General features: G+C 40.7%; 3 protein-coding genes across 4 annotated transcripts in view; 2 read left to right on the top strand and 1 right to left on the bottom strand.

The window, feature by feature from the left end:
• Window positions 1-8,916, top strand: part of LOC145991490 (neurophysin 2-like) — a 35,905-nt gene extending 26,989 nt beyond the window's left edge. For both annotated transcript variants that reach the window (XM_083127506.1, XM_083127505.1), the window contains exons 2-4: window positions 1,563-1,705; window positions 4,304-4,508; window positions 8,647-8,916. In XM_083127506.1, the coding sequence (XP_082983632.1) occupies window positions 1,565-1,705; window positions 4,304-4,508; window positions 8,647-8,759 (459 nt within the window). In that variant the 5' untranslated portion in view covers window positions 1,563-1,564 and the 3' untranslated portion in view covers window positions 8,760-8,916. The remainder of the gene's footprint in view (window positions 1-1,562; window positions 1,706-4,303; window positions 4,509-8,646) is intronic.
• A 156-nt stretch (window positions 8,917-9,072) lies between these two features.
• On the bottom strand, window positions 9,073-16,366 carry LOC145991489 (facilitated trehalose transporter Tret1-like). The gene is made up of 2 exons (XM_083127504.1): window positions 16,236-16,366; window positions 9,073-11,599 (listed from the first exon to the last, which is right to left on the bottom strand). Exons 1-2 carry the CDS (start codon window positions 16,336-16,338, stop codon window positions 10,251-10,253), a joined length of 1,452 nt encoding a protein of 483 aa, XP_082983630.1. The 5' UTR covers window positions 16,339-16,366; the 3' UTR covers window positions 9,073-10,250.
• Window positions 16,367-17,841: 1,475 nt separating this feature from the next.
• Window positions 17,842-18,657, top strand: LOC145991801 (uncharacterized). The gene is made up of 2 exons (XM_083127851.1): window positions 17,842-18,321; window positions 18,502-18,657. The coding sequence occupies exons 1-2, from the start codon at window positions 17,842-17,844 to the stop codon at window positions 18,655-18,657; spliced, it is 636 nt and encodes a 211-aa protein (XP_082983977.1).
• The last annotated feature ends 2,592 nt before the right edge of the window (window positions 18,658-21,249 follow it).

Genomic DNA, 21,249 nt, shown 5'->3' with positions numbered 1-21,249 from the left:
CATAAAGTGTACTTAAAACACCAACTCAATCAAACCCAACACTGGGGAAACGACAGAATTTGAACCTCCATCCTGCAGCTACTTTACAACACCTGAATTATTTTTGATTTGTATACAAAAATATGTGCCAGCAATTGTGTGAAGTTGCAACGTGTAGGATATGTCAAAGCTTAGAAGATGTGGATGACCCCCTGTACATTGGTGGCTACATAGTTTTAAGTCGAATAAATAAGTGAATTTATTTACAAGCAAAATAAGTTATCCTGTTACCTTCACTCTGTTCCTAGTAAATAGCAACTATGCTCAAAATAATATATTTTGGAGGGAAAAAGAAGCATGTTTATAATTTTATATGTATTGGAGATGTTGGAAAATGATTGATTTGGTTTATTTTACTTCGGTTTTCTGCCGCTTTTAGCTAATCGAGAAGATGAGGTTGCAGGATGATATGATGAAATTGATGAAGGGGCACTCACAAAGAACACCCATGCGCAGGCCGATATTCGAACCTGGGACCTCTGGCGTCGTAGCGCGCTGTGCTAACCACTCCGCCACATGTTGGAAAATGGTTGTTACTCAATATCGTTTTATCGGTTTTGGAGTGAGAGATTGGGCATCAACACAGATAATGCGGTGCCGCCACCACCACGATCAACCAGCAAACAAGTATGCTTGTATTTCTGGAGGGGGAGTATATGAAATGTGACTCCCCCTCCTCCTATTTCTTTATGGCACCACTACTGAGGAAACGAGTAGTAGAACGTTTTCCTTTACATGGTTCAAAAGGCACAATCAGATACAAAATTACTATTTTTATCTGCAACAGATGCAATTTTGTTAGAAGCAACTTTGCCGTGCGTTCTTCAAGAAGTTTGAAATTGGACATAGATGGGGCGATGTTCGATTTGGACATTGGAGTACGGAAGGATATAGACAGCATGTGGGATGTCAGCTGAAGCCACCTGATACGTCCATTTGCTAAGGTTTCGCCAACCAAGTCAGGGCTTTATCCATAATTTTCTATCTGGGTGGGGGATGCAACTGTATATTTAGATCCAAAAATGAACATAAATTGGTATTCTAAATTCTGAAAAATGTACCTCCTTATACTCTGTCTCTGGAATGTGTGGAACAAGGCCCAACATAACGGAAGAAAAGGAGAGAAATCGATTGATTGATTGAATTGGTGTCTTAAGTCCACTTTATGCAGCGTAAAGCTAATCGAGACTGGACCTACAGTTTTAAAGTGGGATCCGAACCACTATGTGCCTCCACCGGGTCTCGAACCCGAGACCCCTTGATTACAAGGCGACGACGCTAGTACTGCGCCATCGGGGAGGCCCTTGGAGAAATCGAGTTGATGGGGCAAAGAAGTGCGCGCTGCTGCAAACGGCTAGGAGCTGTATTGACTTCCTAATGGCAGCCCTGCAACTCTGTATGAAATAAATGAAAGCACGTGGAAACCCCACCCGTTTTCACGACTCAAATTGCAATGCTGGAACAGTCTGCATATGTGTGAAGGTCAACATGAGGTCTCTCACTCACCGACTCTTTCCTTTCAGATATGTGGATTCCGATCAAGAGCTTTGTAGCATTCCTGGTGCTGATGGTGACTGTAAACAGCGCAACGGCTTGCTTTATAACAAACTGTCCACCCGGAGGAAAGCGATCTATGGGGCAAATCGGAGCTCACGCCACCAGACAAGTAAGTGCAAAGAGAAGGCCTTGTTCTTGGTTTTAGATATATTTCTGGGTTCTCACTTATCGCACGTAAGTCAAACACCTTCTTGGTTAAGTGTCGTATTTCGTATTCTAACGTCAAGTTAAATGCTTTCGTTGTTAGGCAAAATGTAGTGTATTTATGTTAAGAGATTTAAACCTAACCACGAAAGCATTCAGCGCTTGTACCAAAAGATGAAATACGGCACTTGACCAAGAAGGTGTTTGACTTACGTGCTATGAGTCATTCCCGCATTTTCAGGTTGCCTCTCGGCAAGCTGAAATATTACTGAGAAGTCGCATTTAATATGTCCATGAACGTCGTCAGAAATGTATGCAAGAGAGGGAATAGTAGAAATAATAAAAACAATATTTATTATTACGACGGTTATAAATGTTATTATAAAATAAACAATATAAGCTAATAAAAATAAAATTTCATTCGAAATATGTTATTACTATTAATAATATTTATTATATAAATTGTATACTTTGCTACTAGATCCACGAGTACAACTATTTCCATTATTTTTATTACATTTCATACAGCTACTGTAATGAAATTAACAGCTATTGTATTTTGTTATTAACTTTTACACGTCTCGTTCAAGAAAATAGTTTGAAAATTACGGGGAAGTTTTACTCATAATGTTTATGTTGCTTGACTTGTCACCTAAAAAATTATAATTTTTGAAATTCTGAACACTGTGGAACCATTTATTCTTTGGATGAAACAGTAGAATATGAAAGTGTAACCTGGTTCTTGCGTAGCGTTCCACCCTGTGGAACTTTGGATCGAACCAATAGGGTTGAACTACCCTTGAACTACAAATGTTCGCTTGTCTGCGATGGTTCTAAAGGGCCAGATGTGTGGTACTAAACTAATATGCAATTAAATGACATGATTGATGTTTAAAACCGAACACCTCTAACTGAGAATGGCAGCATTGCAGATAGAGATGACTTACCCCGTTCGGTACGAGTAGCTCTCTATAGGAGTGTTACCTTCTCGATCAAGAGACCACCGTGCTCCTAGATTCCTATGTTTTGTATCTCTCGCCCCGACCTTGGCTTACCTGGCTCAAGGAGAGCCACGCAACTTCCTGTTTCCTGTTTTAAAAACCGCTTTCCTCAACAAAATCTAGGAGCAAGATCTGACAAGTTTAGACAAGATTCTAGCCGTACCGACGGGATATGCTACGCTTGTATTTTTCAATCAATTTTCTCGATGTAATGCATTTTTGCTTCGATTATTCTATTAGAATACTAACTAAATGAACTTTATATCTGTTATTAACAATAAAAATAAAACACTTTTTGCTTCTTTGTAACTTTAAATTGCCAATGACAATTTCTAGGGGTTCTCCATGGACCCTTCAACCTCCTGACGCCCATGCCCCTGTCGTTATCAGTGAAAAAAATCAAAGTTATACGTACTCTGCTACAGAGGTCTGTGGAGTGAGCGAACGAAAACAAGTCCTACGCGCAAGAAGTGACCCGGCAATGAACATTAAGAGGGAAATAGATTGCATGGAGGGGGCAACGCGAATGCAGCTACCAGCTACTTTACTCCGCCAACTTGCTTTATCACCGAAGTTTTATTTGTTATAAGTTTGCTTTATGATCAAATACGCTAGTGTAAGCAGAAAGAAGCTAATAGGGCTACAACCACCTTAAAAATTTGAGAAAATAAAAAAATTAAAGAAGTCGGGTAAAACCAAAGTGATAAATGCAAATTCCCCTTAAAATAACCCTCAATTACCATTTTTGTACAAGAATAAATATGGGCCTTCGTTTGAACTTTTAGGCAGATGGCAAGAAAATATCTTACCTTTTAGACCTTTTTCAAACCAAGTTTTCCCCATTGGACGCCATAAAGTTTCCAATAAATTAGCTACCTACAGTAGATATTTTTAAAAGTTTTCTTTCGAGTGGAGGTTGATGTTAACTATTATCGACGTCATTGTGTGCGTAGTCATGGCTTTTTTTCTGGGAAGGGGGCAAAACAAAAAAATCCCAGATAGGGCAAGGAATATATGCTTCTAAATTGTGGTAGTGCTTCATTTTGAATAGAGAATAATATTTATTTTACTCTCCAACGTAAAGAATGAAATGAATATTTTCACCCCTCGTTTTTCAGGGAGGACAAGTGCTCTCCCGCTGAAGACACCCCATGTGCGTGGTATAGAGTTAGACGCTTTAGGCAATGATATGATATGATTGAATATACAGATGAGATTTTTAAAATTTCAACCAAGAAACTCAGGCTGTGCACGCCATATATTTTACACAGGCTCCCAACGTAATGGTATTATTGTCATAATGTTTTCCTTTGATTAATTGAATTGTTGTTTCAAGTCCACTTTATGCACGGAAAAGCTAATCGGGACTGGACCTACAGTTTAAAGTGGGATCCGAACCACTATGTGCCTCCACCGGGTATCGAACCCGGGACGGGACCCCCTTGATTACAAAGCCACGACGCTACCACTGCGCTATCGGAGAGGCTCCTATTTACCTTTGAAGCTAGAAAGATACAATTCACCATCTACATAATTGACGTGTTTTTATTTTTTCCTTACAGTGCACCAGCTGCGGCCCAGCGAAGTTGGGTCGGTGTTTCGGGCCCTCCATCTGCTGTGGCCCTCAGATAGGCTGCTTGGTGGGGACCCGGGAGGCCGCCGTGTGCCACACGGAGAACTTCTACCCCGTCCCCTGCACCAACAATGGGAATCTGTGTGCAGGCGATTCAGGAAGATGCGCTGCTAACGGCGTTTGCTGCACAGAGGGTAAGACTGTCTTATCGGAATGGGCATCTTGTGTGTGTAATCATTTCCACAATCATCACCGTCCATAACTTCTAAATGTCAACAAAGCGTAGAGCACATCAAAACGCTACGAATCCCTGAAAACGGTATTCTACCCTTGCGTCTATAACGACGCCTCAGATGCCAGTGACATGTTTTACCTGTTCGGCAACTGACTAGTAGTTTTATGACGGACTTTATTTTACGACGCTTTTCTGCCATTTTTGCTAATACCGACGATGTGGATGAACGGCAATTAGATGACATGGATGAAGGGACAATGACAAACATTTTTAATGGATGAAGGGATAATCACAAACATATTTAGGCGATACAACACGATTCCCAGAGTCCAAAATGCACTAGTAATTTTTTAATCCACTTTATGCTGAGAGATATTTTATTTTATTTTTCTTACTTAGAATCGCTTCTCTTCAACTTTTGGCTAATCGCGACGATGATGATGAGTGATGGAATTAATGAAAGGACACCAGTAGTGTATTCTCCCATGTTACCTAGTTTACCGCCGGTAAACCAACATTTTCATACATAAAGAAATTACCGGAAAAATTGAAGTTGTCCGATATCTGTTTTTTGTTTTACTTTGTGTGTTATTTCTGTTATATCTAATTAATATATAATAAATACATACAATAAGTAAGAAATGTTGCGGTATACCAGAATATGCTACTGAAGGATACTCACGCCCAGCCCAAACCAGAACCCCTGGTGTTGTAGCACGCTTTGCTAACCACTCCGCCACAATTATGCTCAGATAGAGAAATCGGGACTGGACCTACAGTTTAAAGTGGGATCTGAATCGTTGTGCAATGTGCCTTCACAGGGTACTGAACCCGGGAACATCAATTTCCACACAAGTCATTGTGGAGAGCCAGGCACTAATTGTGATAGGTTGAGTCGTAAGACACCCACCCCCCTTAATCATGCATGCATCAATGTTGCTTATCCTTTCTATTTCGGTTATTGTACATTGCTTATCTACCTCTTGGTTTAAACGTGACGACGTGGATGAAATGAACGGCGATACAAGTACAATGATAAATCCATGCCTCGAACCTGAGGCCTCTCTGCCTGTGGCGCTGACTGTTTTGTCACGCAAGTCGACTTGTTTCTAGTGTTTTCCATCAAAGAGAGCTAAGTTTTGTCCAGCCCTTATTATGATTGATTGTATCAGGTCCGTACCTCGGATATCTTTGGGGGGGGGGGGAGCAGATCAGAAAATGTGGAAAAAAGAGAAAAGACAAATGCTGTTGTGACCAGGTTGCGAAATCAAATATCTTCATGTTCAAACTAACTCTCTCTCTCTCTCTCTCTCTCTCTCTATTAATGATTACACAATTGTCTTTTAGACTAAACCGGGACTAGTAGTCTAGTAGCTTCGCATCAATGGTTATTAAACTGAAATTGCCAATGCAGACTGCACACTTCTGAAGCCTGTCTCTCTCTAGAACAAATCCTTTATTTGTGCAAGGACCAATTCGAAATTCTGAAAAATATTTTGGTATGTTTTTTGTAGGTTCACATTAAAATATTCCATAATTCGAGGGAGCCATAGCCCCCTAGACTCCCCTCCTTTGGTACGGGCCTGGATTGTATAGTCTGTTTAGTATACTTTCTGGATAGAAGAAATAAATTACAATGGCAGCTCTTGATTCCGTGGTTGAACGCATATAGGATCAAAAAATAAGTTTTTTTCTGGGTCCCGTACCATAGAAATGAGGCTTCATCAATCAAAACTAAAGTTGTGCACTTTGATGTACTTTGCACGTCATGATCTCGTGGCGTCGCAAGTCTGACACGCACCTACTACATGGACTGACACATTTCAAGTGCACCAAGCTTCGGATATCGATTCCTTTTGTTGAGAGCAGAAACAATAGTCTTACATGTAATCAGAGGAAAATCTGCTTATCTAAAGAAAATAACTTTTCAATCACGATACGGAAAATGATTTAGATAACCCTGACCTAAGATTGTTAAATGCAATGTCATTAGCATGGCACTGAAGACACCGTTCTATAAATGGAAAACAAAATTAAGATTTCAAAACAATGACAGAGCGGTGTAGAACTCCAAATTTGCATTTCTCAGTGCTTTTCTACGGCTAAAAAGACTCGAACCTGGAGTCAACAGCTCAATGCGTATTCTTACTTTAATTCCCTTTATATCCATCTCCAATACAACAAACACACACACTCTCATCCATTGAACCTGTCCGCCCCGGCACCGTACCGACGAGGGATCTGCTACGGGGCACCTCCAGTTGCTAACAGTCACTAAAATGAATTGCTAAGTCAATGATTCCGGACTTAACCGTCGGTCTGTGATAAAGACGCACTTTTTTGGTGCTGTCCTCCATTTGGAGACACATTTTATGACGCGTCTTTCATTAAAATATATTAGAACTGATATCGTTTTAAAGCTTATACATTAGGCTACAACTTTTATTCGAAACAATTTTTTGTCATTTAATTTGTTCAAAAGTTACAAGGCAAAAACTTCAGAAAGTACTAGAAAAAATTCACTTTTTGAAGATTATTTTTTAAATTACGGCAAAATCACCAACATTATCGAAAAAATAAACAGAATCTTTTTTGTAGCCCATCTAATGAGGATTACGATGAAGAAAATATTACCGGCCTACGACTATTGGTTACGGAGATATAGGTCAATAACTGAGAGTCTGCAAAATTGATGTTTGGGAAGGGCGCTGGGAGGAACTTTTGGGATTTTGCACTACTAGTAGTGTTCTAACAACTGACCAAAATTCAGCTTTTACGGAATTATTCCCTACATGAAACCTTTATTGACTGGGCTACTAAGGCGGTGCAAAATTTTGAGTAAGAATAACTATCCTTGTGTTATAGTCCTCCATACTGGGTGTCCCGAAAGTCAATTCATTCGTTACATTAGGATAATAATAAACATGGACAGAAAAGAAAAATCTGAATAACTCTTATTTGGGAAGGTATATAGACTGAGGGAACACGACTTTTTTGTGTACTCCTTAAAACAAACAAGATTCTTTTGTAAGGAAATATGTGTCTAATATCTAGGCTGAATGTCTCCAAGATAACGAACAGAATATTTGCAATTCTTTCTATAACTGATCACTTATTTCCGAAACTCCTTATTGACCAATACATGTTATTTACAGGTATGTAAGAAATAGTGTTATTTTTAATATTATATATAAATTTAAGCAATATTTTTTATCATCTAGCACCTTTACTTGTCGAAGTAGGGTAGTTTCTGTTAGTTTTCGTAACAAGAGAAAAAGCTGGTATCTCAGCTCTTAATTTTATGACTTGATATCTCAAAAGAAAATGAATCTTTTTTTTTATCCCAAAAATAACCTCAACTTGGCTGGGAAAGGGGGGCGCTTGCCCCCAAAATTTTCAGGTTGATTAAGATTTACAAATTCAGGGTATTTTTGTTAAGGCTCGGCTGGACCTTTGGCATGCAAAGGGACGAATTTTTTCAAATTTTCCTCTCCATTCGAGAAACTTCTTGGATATTTCAAAATATGAAACATTACATCAGCTTAGAATTCCTTCTAGAGCATTGACGTGAATTTTCATGTAGTTTTCTTTCATTGTTGTCTAGATATTATCAGTAGTTTAATAGACTTATGTAATCAGAAAACTATTGATAATATCTAGACAACAGTGAAAGAAATCTACACGAAAATTTACGTCAATGCTCTAGAAGGAATTCTAAGCTGACGTAATGTTTCATATTTTGAAATATCCAAGAAGTTTTTCGAATGGAGAGGAAAATTTGAAAAAAATCGCCCCTTTGCATGCCAAAGGTCCAGCCGAGCCTTAACCTCCTGGAACCTGAGGAACAAAGAACTGAAGTAATTTTTATGATTTCTGAAATGTAGCAGTTATGTAGCAAACTAGTAGGCATATTGAACGATAGTTTTATGGGATGGAAAATTTTTCGATTCTTCCCCCCCCCCCCCCCCCTAAAGTTAAGCCCTATGCACTCAGCTATAAATGTCTTGAGGCTCCCCGGATTGAAAATTCTGCACAAACTTTTAATCCAAAGTGTGACCGTAAGCCAAAACTTAATATATCTACGTTTTTATTTTCAGAATCCTGCACCATTGACCCAACGTGCCGTGCTCTATCGTCGTACCCCGTGAATTCATTCTTGGATGAGGCGGACGACACGCTGGCCTCCCACCTCTCCATCGACAGGAGGTGAAGTGGAGGCATTGAGCACGGAAGCAGCACATTTGTAATTAGGTCAAGAAAACTAACAATAAATATAATTTCCATATAATGTTGCTGTGTTTCAATAGCCTGAGGTACCAATGCTTCATGATGACATTTCGTGTATGGAGAAAATTTGTTATCGCCAAAACAACAACAACAAACAAAAGTGTAATATTCCAGTTATCATGGATGTAGATTTTCATTTCAAGAAATAAACAGAGGTAATCATTGTAATAACTTTTATTTTCATATGCTTCGTCAGATAATAAATTTTCCATTTCTCACTTGAAGTTGTGGTCACACTATCCAACCAGTAGAAAAGTTCACAGTTCTATTTATCATTTTCGTAGGCATAAGTCATTTAAAAAATACAAGGCGATTCGGGATTATTGTCGGTTTCTCTCCGTGACATTAGTTTCAAAGCGGAAATATAACTTCCGACATAATATCAAAGGGTACTTAAAAGCGTTTATTTGGCATCTCTGAAACCGCCGCTTTGATGTCTGGGAAATTATGACGTCATACTTCAAAATGGTCACTGTTCCACAGAGAGCAATGTGCTTGCTTGACTTTGAAAGTGCGTTATCACAAAACAAGCCCCTTACAGAGTACAGTATGGAAAAGATGCAGAATTACTGCAGTAACGGAAACAGTTACACATCAAATGTTCGGAGGTAAGCTTGTTATAGCTTGGACATATTGGAAATTGTTTAGCGCATTCAAAACGCAGTTTCGCCTTGTTGATTCTGGCTTGAAAAACATATAGCCAACGTCAACTTCGACAACTACTGTGAATTAATAACCTTGTACTTTGAGAATTTACGTGATGCACCATATAATTTTCCAATCACGCCTGTTGATAATCAGCAACACAATAATTCCTTTCCAAAATCACTGCACGTGATCGAGTCGTCGATGATATCTATCGTGCAGATACAATCTTATTGTGATAAATAGTGAGCGTCATTATCACCATCTTATCATGAAGGGGTTCCAAAAGTCGCATGCGTTACACCAGTTACGGCAAATGGCCATTCCTTAAGTCCAAGCGTGACGTTCGTTCTTGCACTCAAAGCACGGTCTGGGAGTCTGAAATATTGCATGAAACTGGTGGACTACTTCCAAAAAATGCATGGATGCTTTCAGGCTGCACTAGCTTGGAAAATATAATTTGAACAGAACATGTTATAAAGTAAGTAAAGTTTATATCTGCCAGAAGGGCTGGTATCCCACTGGACGTCACGTGCAAACTTTCCATAAACAAAACACTGCAACTGACACTTTCCCCTAGTGCGTTCGTAAAGTCAGAAAAATAACTGCTTTTGCCAGGTTCACAACCTATTTTTGTTCAATGCGTGCGGTCCGTTATCACTTAAGGAACACGTCCCATGTTGAGATAATGGTCCAGCAAGATTTAAATATTCAGCTAAAGTAACTGAAATGCTGGGCTATAATGATGGAACTCTCCATGGGAAAGTTGCTAAAACTTTTCTGTTTGATTGATTCTGGTATCCTTCCTCGGTTTCCCCGATAGCTCCCTCTGTATTTCTTCCAGGGACTTGTTCTTGGTTTCAATCACAACGGTGAGCATGAACACTAGACCGAGGAAGCAGATGCCCGCGAAGATCCAGAACGTGACCCCACGACCCCAAGCAGTCGCCATGTCTTCGTAGAACTTGGTCACGACAAACACTAACGTCCAGTTTATAAGGCACGAGACAGATCCACCAAATCCTTTGATTTCGGGAGGGAATACCTCTCCGTTGATCACCCACCCCATCGGACCCAACCCGATCTCGTTCGCTATGATGTAAATGGCCATGCTGGTAAGGGGCAGCCAACCAAAGTCCTTCACAGACTCTTTCCCGTTGTTGTCCATCAGGTAGAAGTAGACTCCGAGGAAAGCGGCGCTGATCCCGGACACGGCACAGGAGATTGCAAGCAGAGATTTCCTCCCTGCGTGATCTACGAGTATGGTGCTGACGTATGCGGAAGACATGAGCGCTATTCCGACTATAATGGAGGAGATAGCTTCATCAAGCTCCACTTGAGCTGCGCTGAATATGTCCTGGGTGTAAAATATTGCAGCGTTGATCCCTCCTAGCTGCTGGAAGAACATGATGCCGTAAGAGATCACGCCAGCTCTGACGGCAGCTTTCGTCAGCAACATGTCAAGCGATATCTTGTGGCCCTCGTTTTCTCTGAGGTACTCCTCCATCTCCTCAATCTCGGGCTGCAAGTCGTAGTCGGGACCTCTCAAGAACTTCAAAGACTCCACTGCCAAATCGTGCCGATCCTTCTTCAGATAGTACACGGGAGATTCGGGCATGAAGAAGAACGTCACACCGAACACAATGGGAACAATACCGCAGAGTATGCAGAGGATCATAACGGACACGTAAGAACCGACGACGTACGTGAAGAGGATACCTCCAGTGATCATCACCTCGAAGCTTCCAGTGAGTCTCCCACGTATACTTTTCTCGGTCACTTCGCCGATGTACACGGGCACGATGATGCTGTAGGCACCAGCGCAGATCCCTGTTATGAACCTTCCAGCAAACAGCATCGCGGCGTTGGTGTGGAACGCCAGCAGAGCCCAGCCCACCACGAAGGGAATGATTAAAACGAGCATGCTACGCTTCCTGCCGATGAGTTCCATTACCTGACCCGCGGGGAGAGTTGCTGCTAGAGCACCCAGCGCCATCACCGCTCCGATCCAAGACAGGTCATCCTCCGACAAGCCAATGTCTGTATCGTCTCTCAATTTGGGATTGGCTGGTGATGTCCAACCCAGAACATTTCCATCCGCAAAACCAGCGAGCGTTGCTGAAAGTAAAGAGCATGAAGATGAAGTACGTGTCCCAAAAGGTACTTTACAACTTGAATGTCATATAACGAGACTTGTAATTCACTTAAAGGTTTGTTCTGTTAGGTAATAAATAACTTCCTTGTCTTTCCAGGTGGCAGGAGCAACATAATTTGAGAAATGGAGTCTGCACAGGAAAAGGCGCAGTGTGTGGCTTGGTTTATTGAATTTTGGCCTTTGTAGCCTGTCATCTGGTTTGATCTGCTGTAAAAATTGCAGTCGGTATGGACACAACTGAAGGTGCTTTTAGAGTGCCCTGCGTACTGTTGTGCGAGGGATTTGCAGCTCCTGTGATGCCTTCCGAATAGACTTCTGCGGTGAACGCTGGAAAGCCTGTCGAATTCTTTCAGTTTCTTCTTCACTTGTTCTTGGCCTACCTACATGGTGCTTCAAATCCACACTGCCTGTCTGCATGAAGTTGCTGTGCCATTTTCTTATGGATTGCCGAGAGGGTGGTGATTTCCCGTATCGCGTTCTGAAATTTCTCTGGACTTGGGTGTCTGACTTGGTTTCAATAAACCAAGCCACACACTGCGCCTTTTCCTCCATTTCTCAAATTATGTTTCTCCTGCCACCTGGAAAGACAAGGAAGTTATTCATTACCTAACAGAACAAAACGTTTTGAGTTGGTGCATCACATAAAACTTACTTTGTTTCTCTAAGTGAATTACAAGTCTCGTTATATGACACTGAAGTTGTAAAGTACCTTTTAGGACACCCTGTACTTCATAAATTTGAACTCAAAGGTGTTGCCAACTTAGAATTGTCGAGGAGAGGTATCAAACCATCCCCAAATATACACGTAAGAACGTGCTGCTGGCGCAGGAGTAGTGCTCTAGGAACGACCTGACATTTTCTTTCATGGTTTTTAATTTTAAGTCTCTACAGTATAGTCCTATATGTTTCTTTGTCCATTGACTCCAACGTACAATTTTCTGAATCCGAATGTTTTGCCTTGCAATGGTTAGAAGTTGTTTCGGCCTAACTATGAAAAGGAGGAAACTGAATTTCTGTTGTTGGATGGAATGTAATAGCGACGGGTTTCTCCAGTAGCAAGAGGCCAAATTAGCCTAAGTTTTCTCAAGTACCCGGAATAGTTCATTACAGATATGGCAGGGGAGGTGGGTCCTCTTGAATAGTCCACGAAAGTTAACGCTCGTTCCAATTAGATATCGAGGAGAGCACATTAGTTACAATAACAGATCTTACTAATTGATGCGGAGAGGAAATCGAACATTCTCTCATAAACAGTTTTATCACACTCTCGCCTTTTCATTAAAAAAAAAGAACGCAACCATGTTATGATTCAACCCCAGTGAAAAGTACTTAAAATCACAAGCGCCATCTATGAGATGGAGAGACACGACTGTCTAGTCCTCTCGTTATTTATTCAAGGTCGACGGAACTGCTGAAAATCCGAGGTATATACTTTTCAAAATACTCGCAATTTATGATGCCATACGCCAGTAGCGTGCGGTGACCATTTAGATAGCCGAAGCACTGAATATATAGGGTAAAACGAGGAGAGACGCCGCAGGCGGGGAGATGCCGCACATGCTGTAGCTTGCCTAGTACACATCAGATGGTAGCAATATTCTGCAAGGATGTGTAACTGTCGTTCATTCCACCACGCCAGTGCAGTAGATACCAGTCAAGTGAATTGGAAAGGAGTGGGGCGCCTTCATATGAAAATTTCCTGGTGAATTGACCGTCGAAATTTTATGAAAGGTAAGTGTGATAGATCGTAATAGAGCGCACGCTAGTTTCTACGTGACAAATATTTTATAGAATACTTGTTAGAGTATTGCGATTACCTTTCGCACGATTTTGCACCGAAACTACAAAACCAGTAAAAAGCAACTGGTGCGGCATCTCTCCTCGAGAAAAAGGATTGTTGCCGCAGTTACACAAAGGAGAGATGCCGCACATTTTTCTGTTAGGAGAGATGCCGTACTTTTCTCACACTCATATTATAAGGTGTACAGTGTCATTTATTTCACCTTTTGACACATTGAATATTTTGAACACAGTGTTATATGTACTGTAGACTATGTATTTTAACAAAGAATGCAATACAAACACAACATTATACACATGTTACTTGTGCTTGTATATAAGTTATGTAAAATAGAGTGTACTTAAATATTAAATTGTCTAAAAGTTTCTAAGCACTCGTATCTTATTCTTTTCAGAATTCAGGATGCCCAACACATACAGAAGAAGATCTGCTAGAGCTTCGTGGTCTGATGAGACCCTGAAAGAGGCATGTACCAGAGTGCAAGCCGGGGATATAGGGACAAGAGAAGCTGAACGATATTACGGCATTCCAGCGAGAACCATATGTTGAAGGATTGAAGAAGGCGATTTCTCCAAAAAGAGTCTTGGACCTGAAGGGGTTTTCCGTGCCCATAATGAAAATAAATTAGTTTCCCATATTCAACGTCTAGGTGCAACAGGCGCTCCAGACAGACAAGCAGTTAGGGTGTTGGCGTACAAATTTGCTGAAAAATTAAATATTAAACACACGTTCTCGCATGAATCGCAGATGGCAGGAAACGTATGGTTAAATTCCTTCCTGAGGAGAAATCCTGAACTTTCTTTGCGACAAGCTCAAGGCCTCTCTATCAACAGAGCTCAAGGAATGATTCGTGAAGATGTGAAAAACTATTTTACGTTGCTAGAAAAGGTTATGGAAGAACATGATTTAATCAATAAACCAGGTAACATTTTTAAAGTCGATGAAACAGGATTCCCCCTCATTAACAGACCTGGAAAGGTTGTGACCTCCAAAGGTTCAAAGACTGTGCACACATTGACTCCAAAAGAAAGGGGAGAAAATGTAACGCTGGTAGGGTGTTCCAGTGCAGAAAGAACATTTCTTCCTCCTGTTCTTATTATGAAAGGTGTGAATAAAAAACCTGAATTCGTTTATGGACTTCCTGCAGGATCCGATGTCTACATGAACCCTAAATCGCTGTACATCAGTGCTGTTCTGTTCATGAAATGGTTCAAAGAACCCTTCGTTTCCAGGAAACATTCAGGCAAAACGCTTCTACTCCTAGAAGGCCATTCATCACATGTCCATGCATTAGAGCTTCTGGAGTATGCGGCTGAAGTTGGCGTTATCGTTTTGTGTTTGCCAAGTCACACTACACAAGCCCTTCAACCCTTGGACCGATCTGTATTTGGTCCAGTACAATCATATTACAACAAGGAAGCAACATCATGGATGAGAGAGAACCCATAAAGACAGGAATATCACAAGATACCAAGCAGGCTCTCTCATTGGTGCGGCGTGGAATAAAGTTGCTTCTGTTGGAAATGCCATTTCAGGTTTCCGAGCCTGTGGCATTTACCATTTGAATTCAAATGCTATTCCCGACTACTTCTTTTTCCATTTCTGATGCTTGTCAGTCAGGTTCTAGTCCACTTTCATCCACCCACACCAAAATATATGACCATATTGATTCGCAGGATCTAGAGTCACCTCCATCGAGTACCTCAGGAAGCCTCTCACCTGTCACAGTTAAACCAACAACCTCGCAAGCAACACAACTGACACCAAAAGGAACTCAACAACCTCCTTTTGTGCCTCAGAATCAATTACCAGGAATAAATTCAAACCCTTCAACATCTACCTGTAGTTCCACTCCCACGGAAAGCCCCAGTAAGTGCCTCCGCCAGCCGAGTTCCATTCCAGAAGTTGCTCGCCAAGGTAAAAGGTTCAAACAGTCAGCCGAAGTGCTCAATCCCGCTTCCAGACTTGCAAATATGAAACCAAAAAACTCGCAATCAACTTCCAGGATCAAGACAGGACAGAAAGAAATAAAAACAACCGGCACAAAGCAACCTGCGCCAGATGCTACAGCGAGTGGATCTGAGCAAGACATCAACAATTGTGTGGAATGCTTGGAGAATTAATTCCTCACGGCTTCCAAATCTGACTGGATCCAGTGTGTTACGTGTTCGAAATGGTTACACGAAAGCTGCACTGTGTATGGAACAATGTGTGTGGACTGTGGAAGAAAGAATGTTCGTGAGAAAAACTTAAAGAGGCAGAAGTGAGTCAGTGCGGCATCTCTCCTCGTGTTTTTCATGACACTCAAAATTCAATGCTTTTGTAATTTGAAAAACATATCCATTTAAATTCTTCCTAATGGATGCCAATTATTTTTTTTCTTAAAGTGCAAGGACTGTAGTTAAGTTTTCATGTCAATAAATTTCCACAAAAGCAGAGATATTGTTTTTCTATTCAGTTATGAAAAGGTGCGGCGTCTCTCCTCGTTTTACCCTATATATTTTAAATAAACAATAGTAAATCAAGGGGCAGGGTTGCCTTGATAAAAACACCGCACGCCACTGCTTTGCGGCATTTTAGTATTTCACGGGCTCCGCAAAAATGCCTCTCCACACTTTCGGGGAGTCTAAGTATCCTGGGAATTATGCAAAATTATAATTACATACCCAAGCAGTGCTTCGGTAGCTTACCTTGTATGCACGCCACTAATATAAACAAACAAAAAATGCACTGTATCTTGAAAATCCCATGATTCCATTAATATTTTAGCCTACACAAAATACGAAAACCATTCTTACCTGAAAATGTTGCTAGGTACTGTGGCAGTCTTTTGGCCTTTTGTTCTTCAATCGAAGAATCCGAAACCAACGTTGATCTGCTGCTTCCTTTTGCCTCTGCCATGATTCAGTTGTTTCTCTCGCTTGGTTCCTGTAAGAAAATCATTTGATTAGTAACGACGCTACAGTATGGCAAGCAAAAGCACGAAACTTTTCAACAAAACTATTATCAACATGAACAGGTATTACACTTTGGGGTGGCCAGGGCAGCGTGGCACCTCAAACAAAATACACAGTACTGTACCGATTCAAAATTTCAAATACGCATATTGCACAGTAGTTTTCACGAGTGTTAAAGCTGCTGATAGAGTCAAAATGAAGAAACAGGCAGGAAGCAATAGTTCAGGTGTTAATAACATCTCCACACACTCTTCCTATGTGTTGTGTGTAACGAAAACGAAGAAAAACAGGGTTTATTAAAAAAAAACTCCATTTGAGGGTAAATTTAGAGCTAAACTAACCGTAAATTAGCTTTCGGAAAAATTTTGGAGAGGTATCAGGTGTGTGGATAGATCATTGAAGAAGAGCCTATGAAATTATGCAGGAGTCTGAGAAGATGACACTGCAGCTTTGACACGAAATTATTCCACAATCCAACAGATACCTCAAGATTCAAATGTCCAACTTATGTTTATTTGAATTTATTTTTGCAAATGCAATATGTAATGATGGATTGGTTATCATCAAATTTCCAAAAAAATCCTCCAGGTAATCTAAATATCTTTAATAAGTTGCAAAACTAAATATACTACTCCCTCTGTCCCATAATTATAGTCCGGTAGGCTAAAATGGTAGTACAGGATTAACAGACGAAGAGGCAGATGGAAAGCACATGCATGAGGAGAGGCACAGTAGACCAGTCTTGAAGATTGTGAAGAGGAACAACGTGACCTTATCGCAACGAGCAACAAATACCGTCCAGACGATTACCAAAAGGGGGCGTTTGGTTGCAACACACCGGTGTGGCACTGTATGCAAACCGGTCTAGCAAGGCACGCTGCAAATCGTTAGTAGAGCACTCCTTCAGTGAGTACGTGTGAGAACAGCCATGAACACACAACCCTTGATACGAAGCGACAGGGGTAGCAAGAACCTCACGGACAGTAAACGACAGGCAGTGTACGAGTTTCTGTTGGAAAACAGTACGGCTGGCGTAGTGAAGAAAGGTGCCATGACAAGTGCGGCCGAGAAATTTCATGTAAGTACGAGAACAGTACGTCCCATTTGGCAACAGGGGCGGCAATCGTTGAAAAATGGTACCATTTGTGCTGCGGTTGCATCTCGGATGAAAGGCAAAGTCGGACCAAAGAAGAAGGATCTCGCCCTACAACGACTACAGCACCTACCGCTGCGAAAGCGGCAGAATATTCGTTCAATGGCAGTGGCGCTAAACGTTGCTAAGAGTACCCTACACAGGCGTGTGAAGGCAGGAGAGATCAGAGTGCATACGAATGCGCTGAAGCCATTATTGACTGATAGCAACAAGACGTAACGTCTAAAATTTGCCTTGTCAATGCTGGATCCTACCACAGTCGCTTGTCCTGAAAGCGGAAATCCGAAGTTCAACATGATGATGGAGACAGTTCATGTGGATGAAAAATGGTTCTACCTGATGAAGGACGGTCAGAAATTGTACTTACTGCCCAACGAATCAGACCGGCACCGTACATGTAAAAGCAAATCGTTTATTCCCAAGGTCATGTTTCTGGCTGCCGTCGCACGTCCTCGTTGGGATCCTGGTCGCAATCAGTGGTTTAATGGTAAGTTAGGCATTTGGCCGTTCGTCAGCAAGGAACCTGCCAAGAGGAACAGCAGGAATCGTCCTGCTGGTACAATGGTCACCAAGCCATTAACTTTTACCAAAGATGTTTACCGGGACATGCTCATCAACAAGTTAATCCCAGCAATAGATGCACAATGGCCTCGTGGACAGCGCGCAAGGAGAATCCAGGTGTCCGTTCAGCAGGACAATGCGCGTCCGCATATCATTCCCAATGACCGCGCCTGGATGGATGCTGCAGCGGCCAGTGGAATCACTTTGGATCTCGTATGCCAACCGCCAAACAGTCCGGACATGAATGTTTTAGATCTGGGGTACTTCAGGGCAATTCAGTCTCTCCAGCATAAGGCAGCTCCACAAACTATTGATGAGTTGATCGCCGCCGTTGAAACATCTTTCTCTGATCTGACACACGACAAGCTCAACAACGTCTTTCTCACTTTGCAGTCCTGTCTCATTGAAATTATGCGCGTCCAAGGTGGGAACAACTACAGGATTCCCCATATGCAAAAAGCACACTTGAACCGCCGCAACGTCCTGCCATCTTGCTTGGAGTGTCCTCGGAACATTTACGACCAGGCTAGAGCAGCACTGCAGCACTAGATCTAGCTCGTTGATGGGATGACAACCTTCCTGGACCAACAATCTCTTTCGTCTTGATGTTTTATTTTGTCGAACTTCTTGGTAACTTTGTATTGATCCTGAATTGATAATTTTTATTTATGTTCTTTTGGATACTTGATCGGCCAATTTGTACTGATCCTTGAGTAATAAAGTTGTGTGACTCATTCCCGTGTTTCATTTTCTTCTTCTGTACACACCAGTGTCACAGTTTGAATATCGGACAATTATTATGGGACAACAAACAAAGGTGTACCGGACAATAATTATGGGACAGAGGGAGTATTAAATTACTTCAACTTTATGCTTGAAAATGTGGGTTAAAGTTTATTTTCTTCTTTTTTTACGTGACTTAACTCTTAATTTACCGAAAATCGCAATATAAAAATAAATGTTGTGGTATGAATTGTGTGAAATTGCAACGCATTTTTTAACTTACAGTTCAAAGCTTGTGAAGACTGGACTGCCTTGACATGAGTAAGCCCGAATCACATGAAACTGGATTTCCAGTAGGAATGCCTTAGTTGGCGCTGGACTGGCTACCAATTTGCCAGTTTTCGCCTCACACGATACTTGTTGCCGTACTTGTCGATAGTCTTTTGTTCCCATAAGACATTGCGCAGAGCAGACAATCTCTGTAAAGATGAACGAGCAATTTGAAGAAGTTGTAGAAGAATTACGGTTTTGTGGTTTTATTAAAAATTAAAAAAGAAAAGTATGTACTACAAATTCGCTCGAAAAAAATACGGTAATGAATGCGTACCGAACAAGATTTTTAATGAACTCGGGTACGCATATTCATACATCAGATTCGAAGGATTCAATCTCAAAGGAAAAAAAATCAAACGTTTAATACACTTGTAACAATAAGGATTTTCATTTTCAGCTAATCATATTTGTCACGTACACATCTCATCGCTTTGTATAAATACCTAAATATTATTGAACTGAACACGAATGCACTGCACGTCATCTCTCTACTTTTTAAAAAAAATCGAGAAATGAACAAAAACAGCCAACACTCGGAAACCACAGTTTATCTTCACATGGCCAAACTTTGCTATGATTGGCTGTTCCACAGAATCCAGTCGAGGAAAGCCAGTAGCAATTAGAACATGTCCTATTCCTTCAAACCAGTCAAGCAGCCAGCCAGGCAGCCATCACATCCGGGCAGGTAGCCAGTTCAGCGCCAACTAACTGGATGTGATTCGACCTTTATCCATATATCTTTGCTTAAATAGCAACTTAGCCCAAAATATATTATTTTAGAAAAAATATCAAAGCTGTTTGTGTTGTTACCGCATTACTAATGAGTAGGAATTAGCTGTATAAAAACCTAAAAATAATGAGATACTGACAATAATAGCTTACCAGTTACTTTAACTGCAGAAACCCACACCTACAACGGAATTGTAATCACCTCTGCAAATGGATACACTGTTCAATGAAGTTCGAGATACAAATGAGAGTAACAACATTTGTATTTTCTTAATATAAGCTTACTTAGTGAACGAACCTATTTGCAGTAGCTTGCCTTAATGTTTTCTTAATTAACGTACTTGTCAATCAAAGGGCATGATAATCAATATCTTCATCGAAAACGTGAGTGGTGACAACGTCAAGATCAGAATCTGAAAAGTCCTATGTAATTTATCTTCAAATGAATGCCTCATCTTGAACAATGAATAGGGTTGAGTGCTATCACGACAGAATATCGCAGAGGTTAAATTTCATATGTAGTCAATAAGATTAATGAAATTATCTCGTAAAGGGTCACTGCATGCTCTACAAAAGGTGTATGAATTCACAAAGAGGTTGGACGACGATTGATTACAACTGTCACACAAATTTGATCGCACAACAACGCCTTCCGTGAAAACTTACAAAAATGCCTGCTTTTTATTCGAAACATAAATAAATGTTTGTTTGGATGTACCTTTGCAAAACGTGAGCCGTATTGGTATTTTTTTTAAAAAAATAATATTACAGCAGCTTTAATAGAAAATTGGAACTAACTGCGTAATCCTACATTACACAATTGAACGTACACAAACGAAATTACTATTAGTTGCAAAACGAAAGTGGCATGAACATTCTGTAGGCAAATATCATTGTACACTATACTATAACTTCTATCACTTTGCTTGGTACACAATCTACCGATTTACTTCTTGTGGTGTAAAAGTTTCTTCTCTCAATGAACGTTTCATATTACATTTGGTTCCATTTGACGTTCTTGCAGTAGTTTATCCATTTACCAACACAAACTCTGTTTATTATTCGTCTTGTAATCAAGGAGTCCTGGGTTCCATACCCGGTGGAGGCACATAGTCGTTCGGGTCCCACTTTAAACTGTAGGTCCAGTACCAATTAGCCTTATTGTGCATAAAGTGGACTTAAAACACCAACTCAATCAATCTGTTTATTATATTTTCAACCAATATAAGAATGCATACTCATATAACTAATCTGTGGTTTATAGTTCTGAGACACACGACAGGCAACAATAGGGCTACTAGGTGCGTTATGCTTCCCACCATTTTGAAATGATAGAAAGGTCCCAGGCCAATTTCT

This window comes from Lepisma saccharinum, chromosome 8 (genome assembly GCF_977018435.1).
Source record: "Lepisma saccharinum chromosome 8, izLepSacc3.1, whole genome shotgun sequence".
NCBI classification, from domain to species: Eukaryota; Metazoa; Arthropoda; class Insecta; order Zygentoma; family Lepismatidae; genus Lepisma; species Lepisma saccharinum.
Note: the sequence above shows the minus strand (reverse complement) of the source record. Positions and strands in the feature narration are given on the sequence as shown.

Bases quoted from the DNA above. Each gene is read 5' to 3' on its own strand.
- LOC145991801 (XM_083127851.1), top strand. From the start codon at position 17,842: ATGATGATGGAGACAGTTCATGTGGATGAAAAATGGTTCTACCTGATG. The intron at 18,322-18,501 runs GTATGCCAACCG...CTCACTTTGCAG, and splicing joins GTGGAATCACTTTGGATCTC to TCCTGTCTCATTGAAATTAT.
- LOC145991489 (XM_083127504.1), bottom strand. From the start codon at position 16,338: ATGGCAGAGGCAAAAGGAAGCAGCAGATCAACGTTGGTTTCGGATTCT. The intron at 11,600-16,235 runs GTAAGAATGGTT...CTTTACTTTCAG, and splicing joins GTACCTAGCAACATTTTCAG to CAACGCTCGCTGGTTTTGCG.